The following is an 18,087-nucleotide window of genomic DNA, read 5'->3' as shown; positions in this document are numbered from 1 at the left end:
CTTACCCCACTGGAGCTCCCAGCTCCAGGAATGAAAAGAGTGGAAGAACCGATCACAAAGAGAAAGAGAGACCCTCCCCGCTGCTCTGAGGGAGACAGGGCTGTGGAACTGAAGGAGGGAGGCATCATGGGGAAGAGCAGCCAGATTTGGAGTCAGATCTGGGTTCAAATCGGTGGTCTGCCTCTTACTGTGTTCCCTGGGCCTCAGTCTTACCATCTGTACAAACTAGGGTGTGGCTATAGCAGAAGATCTGTAAGCCCCTTCTGGCTCAGAGTATCGGGGGCTGTGAAGGGGTGCTGGGGGATGAGAGTCTTGGGAATTGACAGTCAGGGCTGGGGCCCAGTGAAGGAGGATGTGGGGCAGGAAGCCTGGAGATCGAGAGAGGACAGAAAGGGAAAGAAAAATGGGGGGAGGGGCAGAAAAGGATTTTCTGGAACAGTCTGTGCCTGGGAGATGTTTTCTGCAGCCCTGAGTGGCTGGCCACAGCGCCCCCTCCGCCCCTCCTCCCTCCCAGTAGCTACGGGGGAGGGGAAGCCGGGAGGACAGGCAAAGTGGCCCTGATCCTATGCTTCGAGCTTCTAAGTGCTTTATAAATATTTACACCAGCTCTGTGCCAGCCCACCTCCATCCTCACTGGCAGCCCCGCCTCCCCTTTGCCTCTTCCCACCCCGCTCCTGGCTGGGAGGAGATCTAGCCAGCCCGCTTACAGGTTCAGCAGCAGGGGAGCTGCGTTTCACTAAGGGTGCCCAGGGGATCCACCTCCTTCCCCTCTACACACCCCGGCTTCTGTGCAGACAGACCTGAAGGGTACTTACCTTGAGGAACTTCTATAAACTTTAAAAAAAAAACCCTATCTGAAAAATCCCCTGGGCAGGGTAAAGGGCAATAACCCCTCTGTTTCTGGGATAGGTAGTGAGATCCCCATCCCTGGAACTCTCTAAGCAGGTGCTGGATGTCCATTCATCCAGCCTGCTGCAGTGGGGATTCCTGTTCTGGTGAGGCTAGGCCTTGACAGCAAAGCGATGGAAAGAGCCCCGGCTTTGCTGCTTTGTGACAGTGTGAGCGAGGCAGAGTCCCCACTCAGAGACCTACTTTTCTCCTTTGATCCTCAAGGTCCCTTCAAACCCCTGTTCTTCTGACTGCCAAAGGCTTTGAATCTGGGGGCTGTGAACTTAAAAAAAATGAAACACATTGACAGGCGTATTTCAATAGATTTAATTTCTTTTGTCACACCCCGTATTTACTTCATGCATTTAAACACATGACTCTGAGAAGGGCTCGTGGGCATCCCCAGACTGACTGCCTGAGGGGGCTAGGACACAGAGGAGGCAAAGGAGCCCTGGGAGAGAAGGCCCCTTCCAAGGATCTACTGCTGATTGACCTTTGCCTCAGGAGAGTGAGGGGGCATCCAGATGGCTTTTCATGTCGTCATACTGGCTTAGGAGGCAGCCGTTGGGGGAGGAGATAGAAAAGGCAGGTAGCGGGGAGATCTGCCTGCCAGGCTCACCTTTGCCACCTCCTGTCTTAGAGGCCAAGAGAGCTACCCGGGTCAGAATGAGCCCCTCCATGCCCCCACGCAGTGCTTCAGATCAGGCACTGCTTCATCTCCCCTGGTAGAAGGAATATCCTACACTGGAACTTCCCCAAGCTGCTGAAATCACAGATGGGGCCAATTAGGAGGATAGCTCCCATTTATCCAGCCTTTGAAGCCTTCAGAGCACCTCCCCTAGGCTATCTCACAAGAGGTGGGTGGAATTAATGCCTCCATTTTGCAGAAGAAATGAAGGTTCAGAGAAATGATTTGCCCAGTATCAGTCAGCGGGCATCTGATGTGGGATTTGAACCCAGACCTCCAAGGCCAGTGCTGTCTCTCCTACACTGCATTAAGCAGCTCCCATCTCTTTGTTTCTCCTTTTCTCTTCTCCTCTGGTTTTTCATTTCTTTGCCTCTTTTTTCTTCCCCTCCCCCTCAATTCTCCTTCCTTCTGCGGGTTCCTTCTGTGGGTTCCAACCTGGTCCCCACAGAACTGGTGACAGTGTGAGAGGCCCAACCTGACCTGACTGATTACTTGACCACAGTCATAAAAGAGGATTGACTGGGCCTCCAGGGTCTTCGCAGACTCCTAATTTCAATGCTCCCCTTTTCCCTGGCAGCAGAGGTAATGAACTAGCTACAAATCCCTAATTAGCTAATTACAGTCTGGCCTCTATGGATTGTCTGAAAGACCTGGATTCCCAGGACACCACGGAGGAAGAGAGCCTCAGAAAGGGGAGTGGGAGGGAGTCCTCTGAGGAGGAGGGCCAGTTAGCGGGACTCATTCAGAGGACAGCTTCCAGAACTTCATTATCCTCTTCTCAAATTTCCATATCCCCAGAGAGGAAGAGAAAGGATAATTAATTGAGAAAAAAGAGTAGAACCTTTCCTTTGAGGGGTGTGCCTCGGAGGGTCAGCTGTGATTGGGGATTAGTAGGGAATCTGTATGGGCCAGCGCTCTAGTTTGCTGGGAGTCTGGTTGTCATGAAGAGTTTTCTAGTTGGTTCCGTTGAATGTTACCCCTCCCCCCAACCTCAGCACAGTGAAGGTTTCTCTGTTGGCTGGGGGTGGGGGAAGGAGGAGCAGAAGCTCTAAACTCAGATGTGGGCCAGCTTCCTGGCTCATTCTGGGGCCTGGAGAGAAGCTACACCCCCTTCCCCAGGAGGAGGCTGACCTAGTTTCAGGGGCAGAAGTTGGTGGTAGGCATTAATTATTGATCCACAAGCACTCGGTACTTGGAGCCAAAGATCCAAATCCCCCAAAATTAACCTCGTTAATAAAGCTGCCGTCATTGGCCCCCAAACAAGCAGACTTCTGGTCAAGGACACCAGCCTCCTCCCTTGGTTCTCCCTCACTCCTGCTCCTCATCCCCCCTTCCCACTGGCTCTCATCCCAGTGCCATCTTGAGCCCCACTGGAGAGCCTGTCCTGGTGCTGACCAAGGGTCTGTCCAGTTGTGTCACCCAGAGTAGACCCAGCCCTCTGGGAGCCCTACGGCTGAAGCTAAGCCTGCATCCCTGAGGGATGTTAGGCTCATCACAAACTCCTCTGGGCCTTGGTGATTTTATTTATAAAACGAGGGAAGGAATGTGTTGTACTTAATGATCTCTAAGGTCCATCTGTAAATCTATGACCCCAAGAATGAAGGAATGAATGAATGAATGGAAAGGCATTTCTTAAGCTCTCCATGACTACATGCCAAGCACTGTGCTAAGTGTCTGGGGAAACACAAAAAGCAAAGAAAGTCCTGACCTCAAGGAACTTACATTCTAGGGCGTAAGTCACTCACGCCTCTCTGGGCCTCGGTTTCCCCCTCTGTAAAATGAGGGGATTTAAGCGAGACTGAGCTTTCTTCCAGCTTTAAATCCACAATCTTGCCATTTTTGACCTTATGATCTTGAATACCTGGGCTGCCCGGCCCTGGGGTCCAAGGATCTTGGTTCCCATGTCACTTCTGCTCCTTACTACTTATGTGACCTTGGGTATGTGGGTTCACCTCTCTGGGCCTCAGTCTCCTCACCTGTAAAAAGAGGAGGTTGGATGAGGTGGTCTCTGAGGCCCCCTCCAACTTCATGACCTGTGACCCGTTAAGTGGGTAAGTCATTTTTTCCTCTCTGTGCCTCAGTTTCTCAGAAGGTAGAGGGTTAGACTAGGTTTGGTTCCTTCCAGCCTTGTGATTTGGGGTGATAAAGGCTTTATTCCCACCTTGCCTGAATACGGAGTTGTGTAAAAATGGGTTCCTCTGCCAAATCTGCCCTTCCACGTTGTCCATCTTTGCTCTGGGGGCTAGAAGAGAGCGCTTGGGCTACAACGCTGCATGACCTCACGCCTTCTCTGTCACCTCACTGGGGTTTTCAGGAGGAGGATGGGAGGAGGGAGAGACAAGACCCGCTGAACTGAATCTCCCTCCATCTGGCGGGAGGTGGGGAGCCGTGACAGGCGCCACCTCACTGGTGATGACCGAAGCTGTCATTTCTTGACCCTCTGCCTTTGCTCCCCTCCCCCACTCACCTGCTCTCTCCCTCTCTTTCTCCCCCCTTCCTCCCTCGCTCCACCCGGCACCCTCCCGCCCTCTCCTCCACAGGCATGCGTATCCTTGTGAACCTGCTGCTGGACACCCTGCCCATGCTGGGCAACGTGCTGCTGTTGTGTTTCTTTGTCTTCTTCATCTTTGGCATCATCGGCGTGCAGCTGTGGGCCGGCCTGCTTCGGAACCGCTGCTTCCTGGAGGAGAACTTCACCACGTGAGTGAGAGGGCGGGAGGGAGCAGCGCTTGCGGAGCCCCTGCTGTGTTCCAGACAATTTGAGTGGCTGGGAGGTTGGCTCTCCCAGCCAGGCATTGGCTTCCCCTCGGGCACCGGGTACCTGGAGTGGTAGTAAATCAGAAAAAACAACAACCCAACAAGTGCTTGCTCTGCACAGAGCAGTTTGCTTGGCTGAGGGACATACAAAGTGCAGAAAAGATGGTTCCTGACCTCACAGAGCTAAGAATCTGGTAGGAGGAATAAGAGACAATCACAAATAGCAATAATTCAAGCCAACATTTATTAAGTGCCTACTGTGTGCAGAGGACTGAGCTAGGCCTTGGAGGATAGTTATAGAGATAGATAGATAGATAGATACATAGATACGCTCATGTATGTATAAATGTATACACACACACACACACACACACACACACACACACACACATACACAAATACAACCTCCAGAAACAGACAAATGCACAGTCAACTATAGATGGCCCATGAATGAGCTACTTTGCCTGAGGCCTCTTCCCACAGGAGCCAGAAGAAAGGAAGGAAGGAAGGAGGAAGGAAGGTAAGAGAGAAGGAGGAAAGGAGGGAAGAAGGAAGGAAGGGGGGAAGGAGGAAGGAAGGAGAGAGAGGAAAGGAGGGAAGGATCTCTTTCTCTCACAGTCCTTGCACCCAGTGGTACCCACTGAAGCTAGCCTCCTCTTGAAGACATGACAGCCCTTGGCTGCATCTCCAAGGGCAGCTGCTCCTTCTTCCACTTCTCCTGACAGCTGGGAATAGGGGGAGGAGTTGGGCCACTCCTCAATCTTTGCTACTGCTTCCAGAATCCATAGAGGAAGGGAGAAGGAGAGCGGGAACAAGCATTTAGATAGCACCTACTATGTGCACTGTGCTAAGTCCTTTATAGATATTATCTCATTTGCTTCCCACAACTCCAAGAGGTAGGTGATGTTACTGTTCCCATAAATTGACTTGCCCAGGGTCACACAGCCAGTGAGTGTCTGAGGTGAGATTTGAACTCAGGAAATCCTGACTCTGACATCCTGGCCCAGCGCTCTGTCCACCTCGCGGCCTGGTTGCATTTCTCTGTTTGCTTTCTGGATTCCCAAAACGTGTCACCTGGGATGGAGCACAGTCCTGTACTCCAGATGTGTTCTGGCCAGGGTAGGGGGAGCACGTTTTCGGCCAGCTCCGTCAAGGCGACCCTAACCCCTCTTAGCGGTTCCGGCAGTTGCAGTCTGCTCGCGCTCTGAGATCTCTTTTACGTGAACCGGCGTCTTGTCACGTCTCCTCTGTCTTGTTCTGGCAGTGTTGTTGGGTCTTTCATAACTCAGGCAGAAGCCTTTACAATCATCCACGTTGAGTTTTTTATTAATAGATCAGCCATTGTTCTAGGCTGTCAAGACCTTTTAGATCAGGATTCTGCCACTGAGTGTTTGTCTCTCCCTGACAGCTCTGCGTCACCTAAAAATTGGATAAGCCTGCCATCTCTGCCTCCACCCTCCTTGGCATGTGCTCCGTCTCGTCAATGTCCTCCCTCAAATGAACTGGAGCTGAACACAGCTCCCAGATGTTATCAGCAGTGTGTGTCAGAAAGCTCAGGGGTAGCAGAGGGACATACGCAAGGGATGACGATTAGATTAACTCCACTACAGAGGAAAGCAAAGGGGGCCAGGGATACAGGGTCCTTGGTGTGACCTGTAATGAGCAGCAATGACAGCTCTGACCCCCGGGATGGTGGGATCCATTTGGTAACTCAGAGTCGTGGCAGTGCAGAGTCATACCTTAAAGGCCGTCTGACAGTGTAGGCAGTATGTCGCACCTGTAGTTCACCACCTTCCTACCAAGAGGAAGGAAGGGTGTTTCATCATCATTCCCCTGGAATCAAGATTGTTCTTTGCCTTTAATCCAAATTCTCCTGTCTTTTAGGGTTGCTTTTTCTTGATGTTACTGTAGCCACCATGTAAATCCTTCTCTCGGTCCTGCATCCGTTCATAGAGGTCTTCCTATACTTCTCAGAAACCTTCATAGTCATCATTTCTTAGGGCACGATCATATCCCTTTATATTCACAGACCACAGTTTGTTCAGCCACATTCTTTCCAGGGTCGGGCCACCACAGAGGGAATTTTCATTAATGTTTTGGTATGTAAGGGTCCTTTCCTTCTATTTTTGATCTCACTGGGGGACATGCTTAGTCGTGAGATCATTGGGTCAAAGGATCATAATGACCTCCACTTTCCTCATAGAATTAAGTTGACACAGCATGGCAGGCATAGCCTGGCCAGGATAAAGGGCAGTGGGACCCTTGTTTCATGGGATCACAGTGGTCTAATCTAGTGAGATAGAGAGAGTTCAGAGGCCACACAGTGCAGCCCCCTTCATTTTACAGATAGAGAAACTGAGGTATAGAGCAATCAGGTGGCTTGTCCAGGATCACACCGAGGCAAGATTCGAACTCAGGTTTCTGAACCCAGAGCCAGGACATTAATTATCTGTTAATGTAGTCCCAGGACCACCTGGCTATTCTGACAAAGCCCTTTAAGTGGCTACAGCTCCCTGTTTGTGCTCATTTGTTCCCAGAAATCTCTGCTAGGTCGGCTCCTTCTCCTCCTGGGAAAGGCCAGAGCAGAGCAATCTTGACGAGTGTCTTTCCCCAGGCACTGACCAGACCAGATTCTGGGAGCCCAAGAGCTGGAGGGAGGGCAGTGGGAGGGCGGGAGGGCGGGGAAGGCTGGCTGGCAGAGCGAGGGGAGAAGGAGGCCCCCAGGGATCTCTGGAGGAAACTGCCAGGGCTGGGAGAGCAAGAGGCAGTGGAGTATTTGTGCATGTGTTTGTGTGTGCGTACATGCATGTTCATGTGTGTATGTGTCTGTGCATGTGTGTATATGTATGTGTCTCTGTGAGTGTTTATATATGTGCATGTGTTTGTGTGTCTGTGCATCTGTGTACGGGTGTATGTCTCTGTGTGCACACACGTGTATCTATGTGCGTGTTCATGTGTACGTGTGCGTGTATTACATACACGAATGCATGTGTGTAGGTGTGGGTCTGTCCGCGTATGTGTGTGCACGTGTGTCCGTAAAGAGACAAGAGGCAAAGGGCAAAGAAGATACATCCTGTATGTAAGACCCTGGCTAAGTCATTTAATCTAAGACTGGGACTCAGCCTTTTTTACGTCGTGGGCCCCTGTGACGGTCTGGTGAAGGTCATAAACCTTTTCCCAGAGTCATGTTCTGGAATGCATAAAATACAGAGGATTATAAGGAAAAACAATTATGTTGAAATACAGTTGTCAATTCAGTACAAGCAAACATGTTCACTGACCCCAAATTAGGAACCTCTACTATACCTGGGTAACATAGCTGGCAGGCCAGAGGCTGATTGACTTTGCTGGAGCGTGTCCACACTGGGAGCTCCCTACATTGATCTGACCACAGGGCTGGTACCCTCCAAAATAAACAGACACAACAGATGAAATTAGCTTTGTTCTAAGTTTTATTTGATTACAGCAATAAACTCCATTTACCTTGGCTCAGCCTTACCAGTTCCTGTGCACACAATTAAAAAAAAAGATGACAGGGTACTTTGGGTGAGGGGAGGCAGCCCCCCTCCTGTGGCCCCTCACATACTCGGGCTTCATGCCTCTCTGTGCAACTCATATAGAACGTTGTATGTTATTCCCTGTGTTTGTATCTAATCCCCCTCCCAGCCCAGATTAGGAGCTTCAAGAGGGCAGAGGCCCCAAATTTGGGATCTCCTCAGCACCTAGCATAACACTCTGCACACAGTAGGCACTTAAAGGTTTGTTCCGGGAATTAATGAGTCAGTGAAGGAGTGACTGGATGGAAGGGTGGATGAATTAGCAAGTGAATGATGAGTGAATGAATGAATGAGTCAATGAATGGATGGACGAGTGTCCTTCCTCTGGTGTCCTGTCCTTGTGAGGATGTTTCCATTTCCCTGGTGGGATGGTGGGAGCCTGTGGTTGGGCAGAGGACGCTGGTCCAGCCTCCCTCCTGGCTCCCAGCTGAGCTCACGTCTTCTCCCTCTTCCTCGGTCAGACAAGGAGATGTTGCCCTCCCCCCCTACTACCAGCCGGAGGAGGACGATGAGATGCCTTTCATCTGCTCACTGTCGGGGGACAATGGCATCATGGGCTGCCACGAGATCCCCCCCCCTCAAGGAGCAGGGCCGCGAGTGCTGCCTGAGCAAAGATGACTTCGCCTACTACAGCGCGGCTCACCAGGACTTCAACGTCAGCGGCATGTGCGTCAACTGGAACCGCTACTACAATGTGTGCCGCACCGGCAGCGTCAACCCACACAAGGGCGCCATCAACTTCGACAACATCGGCTACGCCTGGATTGTCATCTTCCAGGTGATGGCCCGGCCCTGGCGGGGGCTTGGCACACATGGGGCAGGAGGGGTTGGCTTGGACCCGGCCTTCTGTGCGGTGCACAAGGGTGCAGATCAGTGCCTCGCGCCTGCAGGCTGGCCCTCCACGGGAGCGGAGGGTAGCAGGGTGCACCCCGTCCCCCCTGTAGGTGCCCCTCCAGGGGCAGGGTGCAAAGAGGACCGAAATTACCCATCTGTAAAATGAGAGTTGGACAAACTGGCCCAGGGTCCCTACCAGGTCCAGACCCCTGATTCTGCGATCCATTCATCCATTCAAAGTCTTAGTGACCCCTGGCCACAGAGGGCTCATGGCTGTGGTGCTCCAGTCCTCCCTGCATCCTCTGTGCCCCCGATGCTGGGGTGGGATGAGAATGCTGACCGCCAGGTTCAGAGGGCTGGGCCCCAGATCTAGTGCTGCCACTCCCTGGATATATAACCATGGGGAAACCAGCTGGCCTCTCTGAGCCTCAGTCTCCTCATCATAAAATGGTGGTAATACTTGGACTACCTGCCTCATGGGACTGATGGGAAAGAAGAGCTTTATAAAACTGTAAGACACTAGAGAAATGTGAGCCACTAGCTAATGCTCAGGTTTTAAGGCCCCTTCCAGCCCTGACATCCCCTGTTCTAAGGCCCCTCCCAGCCCTGACATTCTCTATTCTAAAGCCTCCCCTAGCCCTGACATCCCCTGTCCTAAGGCCTCTCCCAGCTCTGACTTTCCCTGTTCTAAGGCCTTTCCTTCTCAGCTATGACCTTCCCTGTTCTAAGGCCCCTCCCAGCTGATATTCCATGTTCTAAGGTCCCTTTCAGCCCTGACATCCCCTGTTCTGCGGTCCGTCCCTGCTCGGACTTTCCCTGTCCTTAGTGACCTCAGCTCTAATCTCATTCTCTGGTCCCATGACTCCAGGCCATTGAGGTGTCTATTAAAGACGAAATGTTGCCCTAGCCTCAAGCCCTCTAAGCAGTAGGATGACGCTGCTTGCCCCTGAAGCTCCCCAGATCAGCACAGTAACAATCTGCAGGGGGAAGTGGCCCAGTCACTAGGCCTCTTGGAGCCCCCAGCTGCCTCTGGGCGCCAGGCGAAGCCAACTGGCCCCCCTTTGTCTCTTCCCCCCTCCTCTTCCTCCCCGTCCCCCACAGGTGATCACCCTGGAAGGCTGGGTGGAAATCATGTACTACGTCATGGACGCCCACTCCTTCTACAACTTCATCTACTTCATCCTGCTAATTATAGTAAGTGTGTGGGGGACCCACAAGCCAGAGTCTTGAGGGGCTCACAGACCAGGGTCCCTTTGGAGAGAGGGGAGTCACCTGGATCCCTCACTGAGTGGGTGGCCTTCTCCCTGAGAGGAGAGGGAAGCAGACAGGACGAGGGGCCCAGGTATTAATCCTGAACTCAACCAGCCAGAGAGTGATTGAAGGTAGCGGCTGAAAGGGCCATCAGCTGTGATTTCTGCTGCTGTTTTTCACCCTGGGCCATGTTTGCTGTGAATCATTGCTCCCATTCCCCACTGGTGTGGTTTGGGGGGGCAGATCCCTGAGACTCTCCCCTGCCCCCACCTCTGCTCAGGGGGTCCTCTCTGTGGGCCTCAGCTTCTGTCTGTCTTCTCCAGGGAGGGGGGGGGGGGGGGGAGGCAGGTGAAGGCAGGAGGAGGATTTGAGATGAGGAAAGTGCAGAAATTCGATCCATTTGCTTTCTTAGCCATTAAATAAGGCCCTTGAACCCTCTCAGGGAGCTTAAAGTTTCTTGGGGGGATGGAGGAGGGGGATGTGCCATAGGCCTGGATAATGACCGTGCCTTCTTCCCAGGGGTGTTGTGAGGAGCAAATGAGAGGGGGCGTGTGACTCACTTAGCAAACTCAAAGTGCTGTGTGAATGCACACACTGTTATCATTGCTGTTATTACCGAAAGACAGCTGGTGTAGTGGACAGAGTGCTGGCCTGCAAGCCAGGAAGACCTTAGTTCAAGTCTTCCTTCTGACCCATCCTGGCTGTGTGACCATGAGCGAGTTAATTCATGTCTCAAGGCACTTGGCCAGTTTCTAAGATTCTTAGGTTGAAGGACATCTGGGTGGCGCAATGGTTAGAGTGCCAGGCCTGGAGTCAGGAATCCTCATCTTCTAGAGTTCAAATCCAGCCTCAGATACTCGCTAGCTGTGTGACCCTGGGCAAGTCACTTAACCCTGGTTGCCTCAGTTTCCTCATCTGTAAAATGATCTGGAGCCACTACAGTATCTCTGCCAAGAAATCCTCACATGGGGTCACAGAGAGTCAGACATGACTAAAAATGATTAAACAACAAAGTGGAAGACAAGGTGCTGACTTGCTCTGGGGTAGGGACCTTCCTCACCCGGGACTTCCCCAGACCAATGAAGTCACAGGCCTGATCCCCATGCCACAGATCCCAGGCCCTCTGACCCTTCTTTCCAGCTGTCTAATGAGAAGTTGCCCCTCAGATGACCTGCAGGCACCTTCTGGCTCTAAATGTACGATCCAGACAAAATGAGGTGATCTGAAGGATGGAGCCAGAAGGAGCCATTTTACAGATGAGGAAACTGAGTCCCAGAGAAGTGAAATTACTTACTCAAGGTCGTACAAGTGGCCAGTGGCAAAGCCAAGATTTGAACTCAGATCCTCTGACTCTGACTGTAAAATCTGGGGCTCTTTCCTCTTTCTTGTCATGGAGCCGGCTCATGAAAAGGTTGGGTTATATTCTTCTTCCTGGAGTGGGCTTGGCAGCTGTCCCAGATATGCTGAGAACTTTTCATAATCCTTGGAGAGCTTTGCATCTCCAAGCCAGAGAGATCAGAGGATCACTAGAGCCTGGGATTTTAACACTGGCACATGGTGCACTGGAAAGAGGCAAAGATTTAGAAACAGAGGACCTTTCCCTCTTATTCCCTGTGTGTCCTTCAGCTCACTTCCCTAGGCCTCAGTCTTCTCATCCGTAAAACAAGACCTCCCTGGCCTCAGTCTCCTCATCTGTAAAATGGGGTGTCATACCACGTGAGTGACCACTGAAGCCCTTCTGGCTTTAGGACCAGGATCCCATACCCTCTGGGATCATCTGGCCCTGGGCTCATACATTTAGAGGTGGTGGGAGTCTTCATGGCTGTTAATTCCAACCCCCAAGTCAGAGGACCAGAGTTCAAATCGTGTACCTGCCACTTCCTATGTGACTCAGTTTCCTCACCTCTGAAATGCAGAGACTGCATTAGATGGCTTCTCACGTCTCTGCCCTCCTGCCTATGATTTTGTCATCCTCTGAAGTTGGAGTGAAGTAACTTGCCCAAGGAAGAGAGCAGAGAATTGTCCAAATACCTTGGCACCCAAGTGCGGCATTCTTCCCACTGTCTCTTCCTCTCATTTATGGATAGGGAAACTGAGGCCCATACAGTGACTTGCCTGTGGTCATAGAGAGAGGCCTCTGACTGAGCTGGGATTTAGTTCCCGGCTTTCTGTGCCTGGCCTAGTGCTCTCTACTAGATGTGCTGTCTTCTGGGAGCCAGGACACTGGAGTTCAGAGTTATGTGCTGATTTCTGAGGGCCCCTTTGACACCCCTTAGAGTGTGGCCACGGGCTCCCCCCTCCTCACCCTCCATGTCCCTGGGAATTGGCCGATGCCTCGATAACAAGCCTTCCTGGGGGCCTAGGGACTGTACGGGCTGGAAAATGTCAAGGTGATTCATAGCCTGGGACAGCCAGGGCCTCTTGCTTCAGCCCACAGAGCCAGCCCTGAGCCTTCCTTCCTGATGGCTGGCAGACCACGTGGACCATTGCTCAGGGTTATCCTCCCCTGGTGACCCCCATTGCCTCCCCTCAGCTTCCCCAGCCCGACCCTCCTTGGCCCACTAAAAGGGCCAGAGGAGCCTGACCCTTGGGTGAAACCAACAGTAAATATTTACAAAGCCCTGTAGCTGGAACTAAAAGACAGGCATAGAAGAAGGAGCCGAGCCAGCCCATGCCTAAAGCCACAGGCTCTGCTACTTGGTTTGTTAAAGGGAAGGCCGTGGGGCTTAGCTGGAGGGACTCTGGGGAGCAGGAGGTAGGCACAAGAGAAGGGAATGTGGGCAGCTCAAAGAGCCCCTCCCACTGGAGCCAGGACCGACTACAGACAGGAGCAGCCCCCAACACCCTCCCTCTGGGAACTGACACCCCCAAATTCAGGCAGGGCAGTGGGGCCAAAGCTGTTCTGGGAAGGACCGGGAAAGGGCAGAACCTGTCAGGCCTTGGGTCTGGGGTGGGGAAGAGGGGAGGTCCACACCCATCTAGGCCTCGTGGGTCCAGGGTTCAGGCCGACTCAGATGTTTCTTGGAGAGTGGAAGATTCCTACTTAGGTGGGTCTGACTGCCTTCCCACCTCTGTGGAAAGAAGATAGGGGTCCTTTAGGACACTGGTGGACTCTGGTCTGAAATAGAAAATTCCTGACAGGGCAGAAAGGGGGTAGTACAGACAGGCTGAGGGGTCACAGGCAGGGAATAGACGGCCTGGTGGATGGAGAGAGAATAGCCCAGAGGACCACCAGTTCCTATTTGTGCCCAGGGCCATGCTCACCTCTGGGAGCAAAAAGACAGAAGGGAAAGAGAAAGCTTGCTTACCTTCCACTGGGGGAAAACTACGTGTCCACAAGTTGGAGAGGCAGCCTACCACAGTGGAGAGAGCACTGAACATGGGGTCAGGAAGATCTGGGTTCAAATCCTGTCTCATACACCTACTAGCTGTGTGACCCTGGGCAAATCACTTAACCTGTGTCTTGGCTTCTCCTATTATAAAATGAGGAGGCTGGATTCAGGGCTTCTGAGGTCCCCTCCATCTCTCGATCTAAGATGCTATAGACAAAGGCAATGGAGAAGGGAGAAAATATCTGTGATGGGGGAAGGGGAGACAGAGAAGACTTCCCGGCAGAGGTGACCCTGGAGCTGAGTTTTGAAGGAAGACAAGGATCGTGGGAGGTCAGAGGAGGAAGGAGGGATGTTGGTACTTCTGTGTCTAAGGAAGGTTATTTAGACAGCTGGAGAGGGAAGCGGGGGGCACAATCAGGAGGAGGCTCTTATCATGGTCCCGAGGGCTAGTGGTGAGGACTAGAACTGTAGCAATACCTGTGAGTGGAGAGAAGGTGCTGGATTCGAGAGATCTGTGAAGCTAAAAGTGCCAAGATTTGGCAGCTGATGGGAAATGGGGAGGGCTGTGGGAAGAGGAAAGTCAAGAATGACTGCAGTGTGGAGGGACTGGAAGGACGGCTGTGGCCACCATAGAAACAGGGAGATTTGGAGGGGGATTGGGGGAAAGAGGATGGATCCAGTTTTGGACAGACTCAGTTTGAGATGCCTACAGGCCAGACAGGAGGAGATATCCCGCCCGCAGTTGGCACCACGTCCCACTGGAGTTCATGGGAGAAATTCAGGCTGGAGGGAGAGAATCGATATTTGAGCCCACGAGATTTAGCAAGCCCGGTAGAGAAAGCCAAGGAGAAGGCTCACAGGCCTCAGTTCCTCAGCTCCCAGGCTGGCTGTGGAGGTGGCGGATGAGTGATGGAGACCGAAGAGGGAGTGGCCAGACAGGCAGGATGAGAAGCATGGGGGACAAGTCATCAAAATCAAGGCAGGAGAGAGTGGCCGGGGAGAAGGAGTTGGGTCAGCAGGTTCAGAGGGGCAGGGGCGTCCAGAAAAGGGTCCATGGGATGGAGGAGTTGAGAGATTTCTGGGAGGAGCAGGAGGAGCAGAGTGCCGGGGGTGGGAGCCAGCTTTCCAGGGGCAGCTGAGTGGGTGTTGAGCGAGAAGGTGGAGCCAAGAAGAGTGGCCAGCTCTTTCTAGGAGTTTAGCAGAGAAAGGGAGGAGGTGGGTAGACTGGCAGCTTGAGGGGTGAGGAGGGCCAGCTGGTGCTTTTCCTTTAAGGATGGCGTGGACCCGAGCATCTTCATGAGCAGTGGGGAAAGAGTTAGTGGACATCGAGACCGAAGACGGGCAGGAGAGGAGATGAGTGATTGAGGCCTCAGGTAGAGGGAGTGGCCTTGACAAGGAGAAGGGGCAAAGTAGAGAGATTAAGGGGAGGCAGTGGGGGCTTGGAGGACCTGGAGCATCAGAGGAGAGAGATCTCGTGGTTCATAAAGTCGTGGATTTAGAAGTGGAAGGGATTGTAAAGGCTGTCTTGTCCAACTGCCTCACATAGCAATGAGACTGAGGTCTGGGGATGTGAGACTGAGGCCTGGGGATGTGAGACTGAGGCCTGGGGATGTGAGACTGAGGCCTGGGGATGTGGCTGAGCCAGTTCCTCTGACTCCAGGTGGCGGGGATTTGGGGCAGACTTGTGGGTCCCCAGAGACTGGGCGCAATTCACCCAGGACTTTTTAGCTCAATAGATGAGATAATATACTTAAGGAGCTGCTGAACTGAAACATTATTATTACTATTATTTCGTCATCTGTAAGCTGAAGGTTGGGACCAGCTTCTCTGAAAGGCTTCCGTCAGCTCTGAGCATCTCTTGATTATCACTCTTCGAGGACACAGAGAAGCAGGCTCAGCTCAGCAGTGGCGGCATGGGAGCGGGGCACTCCATGTTTGTCCGGAGGGCTGGGCCACAGCAGCAGGGGGCATTTCCCAGAATCCTCCAGGGCAGTGGATCCCATCCAGAAAGCCGATTTCCATCCCTTCTGGAAAGAGAGAAGGGGGAAGCATCAGAGTGAGTTTAGAGGGTGGGAGGAGAAGGGACTAGAATGATTGAAAGGGCAGCAAGCGTTGGATTTAGAGTCTGCTTTGAAGGGGATAAAAACCAGCTTTCTGTGGGGCTCCTAGGCAGGCCTGGGTGGTTTTCAAAGGCTCATGCAAATGACAGCAAGCAGGGCCTTCCTGCTTTGAAATACAGAGAGGTTGCTGGGATCGACTCCCCAGTCTTCAGGCACCTGGACCCCAGAGGGAGGGGGAGCCCAGGGAGAAAACAGGGAAGGATGTTGGACCCGAGGGTGCCCCAGAAGCCGCTGCCCGAGGGGAGGCGAGGCAGAGAGGCAAGTGGGGCTGGGAGATATCAAACTGGTTGAAATCAGCTGCTGGGAGGTTGGTAGCCTTATGTTCTTGAATGGTGTAGCCAAGAGAGCACTAGGTCTGGATACTAAGGCCTTAGTTCAAATCCTGGCTTGGTTCCCTGCAACTTATGTGAGCTTACTCAAGTGACTTAAGCCATCTCTAAAATAAGGCAATTGGCTTCTAGGAACATGAAGTATCAGAGCTGGGAGGGAGCTTAGAACATGGAAAGTCGAAGAGGAGGTGGGGCTTAGAAGAAGGAACATCAGGGCTGGGAGGGGCCTAGAACATGGAATGTCAGGGCTGGGAGGGGCCTTAGAACAGGGGATATCAGAGCTGAGAGAAGCCTTGGAATATGGAATGTCAATGCTGGGAGGGGCCTTAGAACTGGGGATGTCAAGGCTGGGTGGGGCCTTGGAATATGGAATGTCAAGGCTGGAAGGGACCTAGAGCATGGAATGTCAGGGCTGGGAGGGGCCTTAGAACTGGGGATGTCAGGGCTGGGAGGGGCCTTGGAATATGGAATGTCAAGGCTGGGAAGGGCTTTTGAACAGGGGATATCAGAGCTGAGAGAGGCCTTGGAATATGGAATGTCAAGGCTGGGAGGGGCCTAGAGCATAGAATGTCAGGGCTGGGAGGGACCTTAGAATAGGGGATATCAGAGCTGAGAGAGGCCTTGGAATATGGAATGTCAAGGCTGGGAGAGGCCTTAGAACTGGAGATGTCAAGGCTGGGAGGGGCCTTGGAATATGGAATGTCAAGGCTGGGAAGGGCCTAGAGCATGGAATGTCAGGGCTAGGAGGGGCCTTAGAACAGCGGATGTCAAGGCTGGATGGGGCCTTGGAATATGGAATGTCAAGGCTGGGAGGGGCCTAGAGCATGGAATGTCAGGACTGGGAGGGACCTTAGAACAGGGGATATCAGAGCTGAGAGAGGCCTTGGAATATGGAATGTCAAGGCTGGGAGGGGCCTTAGAACAAGGGATGTCAGGCTGTTAGGGTGGAGGATGTCAGAGCCTCTGGTTCTTTCCTACTCATGGTCCTGGGTTGCTGAAAAAAAGCCCAATGCTTTGAGTCTCCTGAAAAGAAGGGAGGTTGGCCTTGGAGAATGGGGGATAAAGGATGGGTTTTAGAGTCAGGAAGACCTGGATTTGAATCCTTCCTGAGAACATTTACTGACTTGAGATCCCGTGCAGATCTCCAGCTGCCCCGCAGGTCCCTCATGTGTAAAGTAAGGGAGTTGTTGTCTCTACTCTGAGACGCCTCCTAGTCCCCACCCTCAGTGAGGCGCCTAGTCTAATTTCTCATTGCTTTCCACATGTTAGGTTCCAGTCAAAATCTCCAGCTCAAGTCTCCCTCGACTTGACCTTCCGTTTCCTGCCTCCATGCAGGGCCCAGGCACAACTGGAGCTTCCTCCCTCCTGGTCCTCCAAGGCCAGGCTCTCCCCTCCACAAACTGCCTCCTATTCACTCATCTGTTTACACGTCTCCTCCCAGTAGAGTGTAAGCTCCTCGAGGGCAGACATGAGTTTGAGGGAGTCTCTTTTTCCTGTGTCTCCAGCACCTGTGCCTGGTGGAACTTGGAGGTGCTGGTTTGGGGACTTAAAATTCTCTTAAAGTTGGTATTGTTCTGGATACACCAAGTCAGGGGCTGGTTAATGCTAGTGGAGGAATGGGGGGCCTAAAGGATGGGGCACAGGGAGGCTAAACGGATGGCAGAAGGGTTCTCTCTGCCTGAGCCAAGGATTCCCTCCTCCTACCCTTGGCCTCTCTCAGGCAGGAAGGTTGATGGCCACTCAGGTTCAGGAAGTTGTCCAGGCCTAAAGGAAAGCTTTGCTGGCCTCTTGCAGGGTTTTCTCTCCCTCTGTTTTTCCCCATTGAAAGCCAGTGGGAAGATTCCTTCCACCAGAGGTTTTTCTTCTAGCTAAAGTCCTGGAGGAGGGAGGAGATTACAGAGGAGAGAGGAGAGAGAGAGAGAGAGAGAGAGAGAGAGAGAGATTGGAGAGCCTCCTTCTTCCTCATCCTCTCTGGGAAGGTCACAGCCCCTTAGACTAGTGCCTCCCTGCACATCCCTTCCTGCCTGAGGGTGGTGAGAGGGAATGAAGACAATAGGTTAGATTGGCAATGCCAGGGTTGCATCTGCTGGACTCTGAGCTCCTAGCAGAGGCCTGGCTGCTGCCCTGACTCACCTTCCCACGTGAGCGCTCCCCTACCCCAGGTCCCAACCCTAGAAGACAGGGGCTCCTCATCTTCAGCCCCTCCCTGTAAAGTGCTTCTCTCAGGATCCAACCTGAGCAATCTTCTATCTTCTATCTCTGTCTGTGTCTCAATGCCTCTGTGTCTATTTGGTTTTCTTTCTCTGTCCCTGTTGCTCATGATCTCTTTCT

The 18,087-nt window shown here is 52.6% G+C and overlaps 1 protein-coding gene across 1 annotated transcript in view; it reads left to right on the top strand.

Annotated features, from left to right (window-relative positions):
• The window catches only part of CACNA1I (calcium voltage-gated channel subunit alpha1 I), a 220,582-nt gene that overhangs the window by 119,424 nt on the left and 83,071 nt on the right, over positions 1 to 18,087 (top strand). The window contains 4 exon segments of the mRNA XM_027871198.1: positions 4,117 to 4,276; positions 8,352 to 8,460; positions 8,462 to 8,668; positions 9,826 to 9,918. Of these exon segments, the coding sequence (XP_027726999.1) occupies positions 4,117 to 4,276; positions 8,352 to 8,460; positions 8,462 to 8,668; positions 9,826 to 9,918 (569 nt within the window).

The sequence above is a fragment of the Vombatus ursinus genome, unplaced genomic scaffold, assembly GCF_900497805.2.
Source record: "Vombatus ursinus unplaced genomic scaffold, bare-nosed wombat genome assembly UNPS02003292.1, whole genome shotgun sequence".
Taxonomy (NCBI): Eukaryota; Metazoa; Chordata; class Mammalia; order Diprotodontia; family Vombatidae; genus Vombatus; species Vombatus ursinus.
The sequence above is the reverse complement of the archived record's forward strand: the minus strand, read 5'-3'. Positions and strand labels throughout refer to the sequence as shown.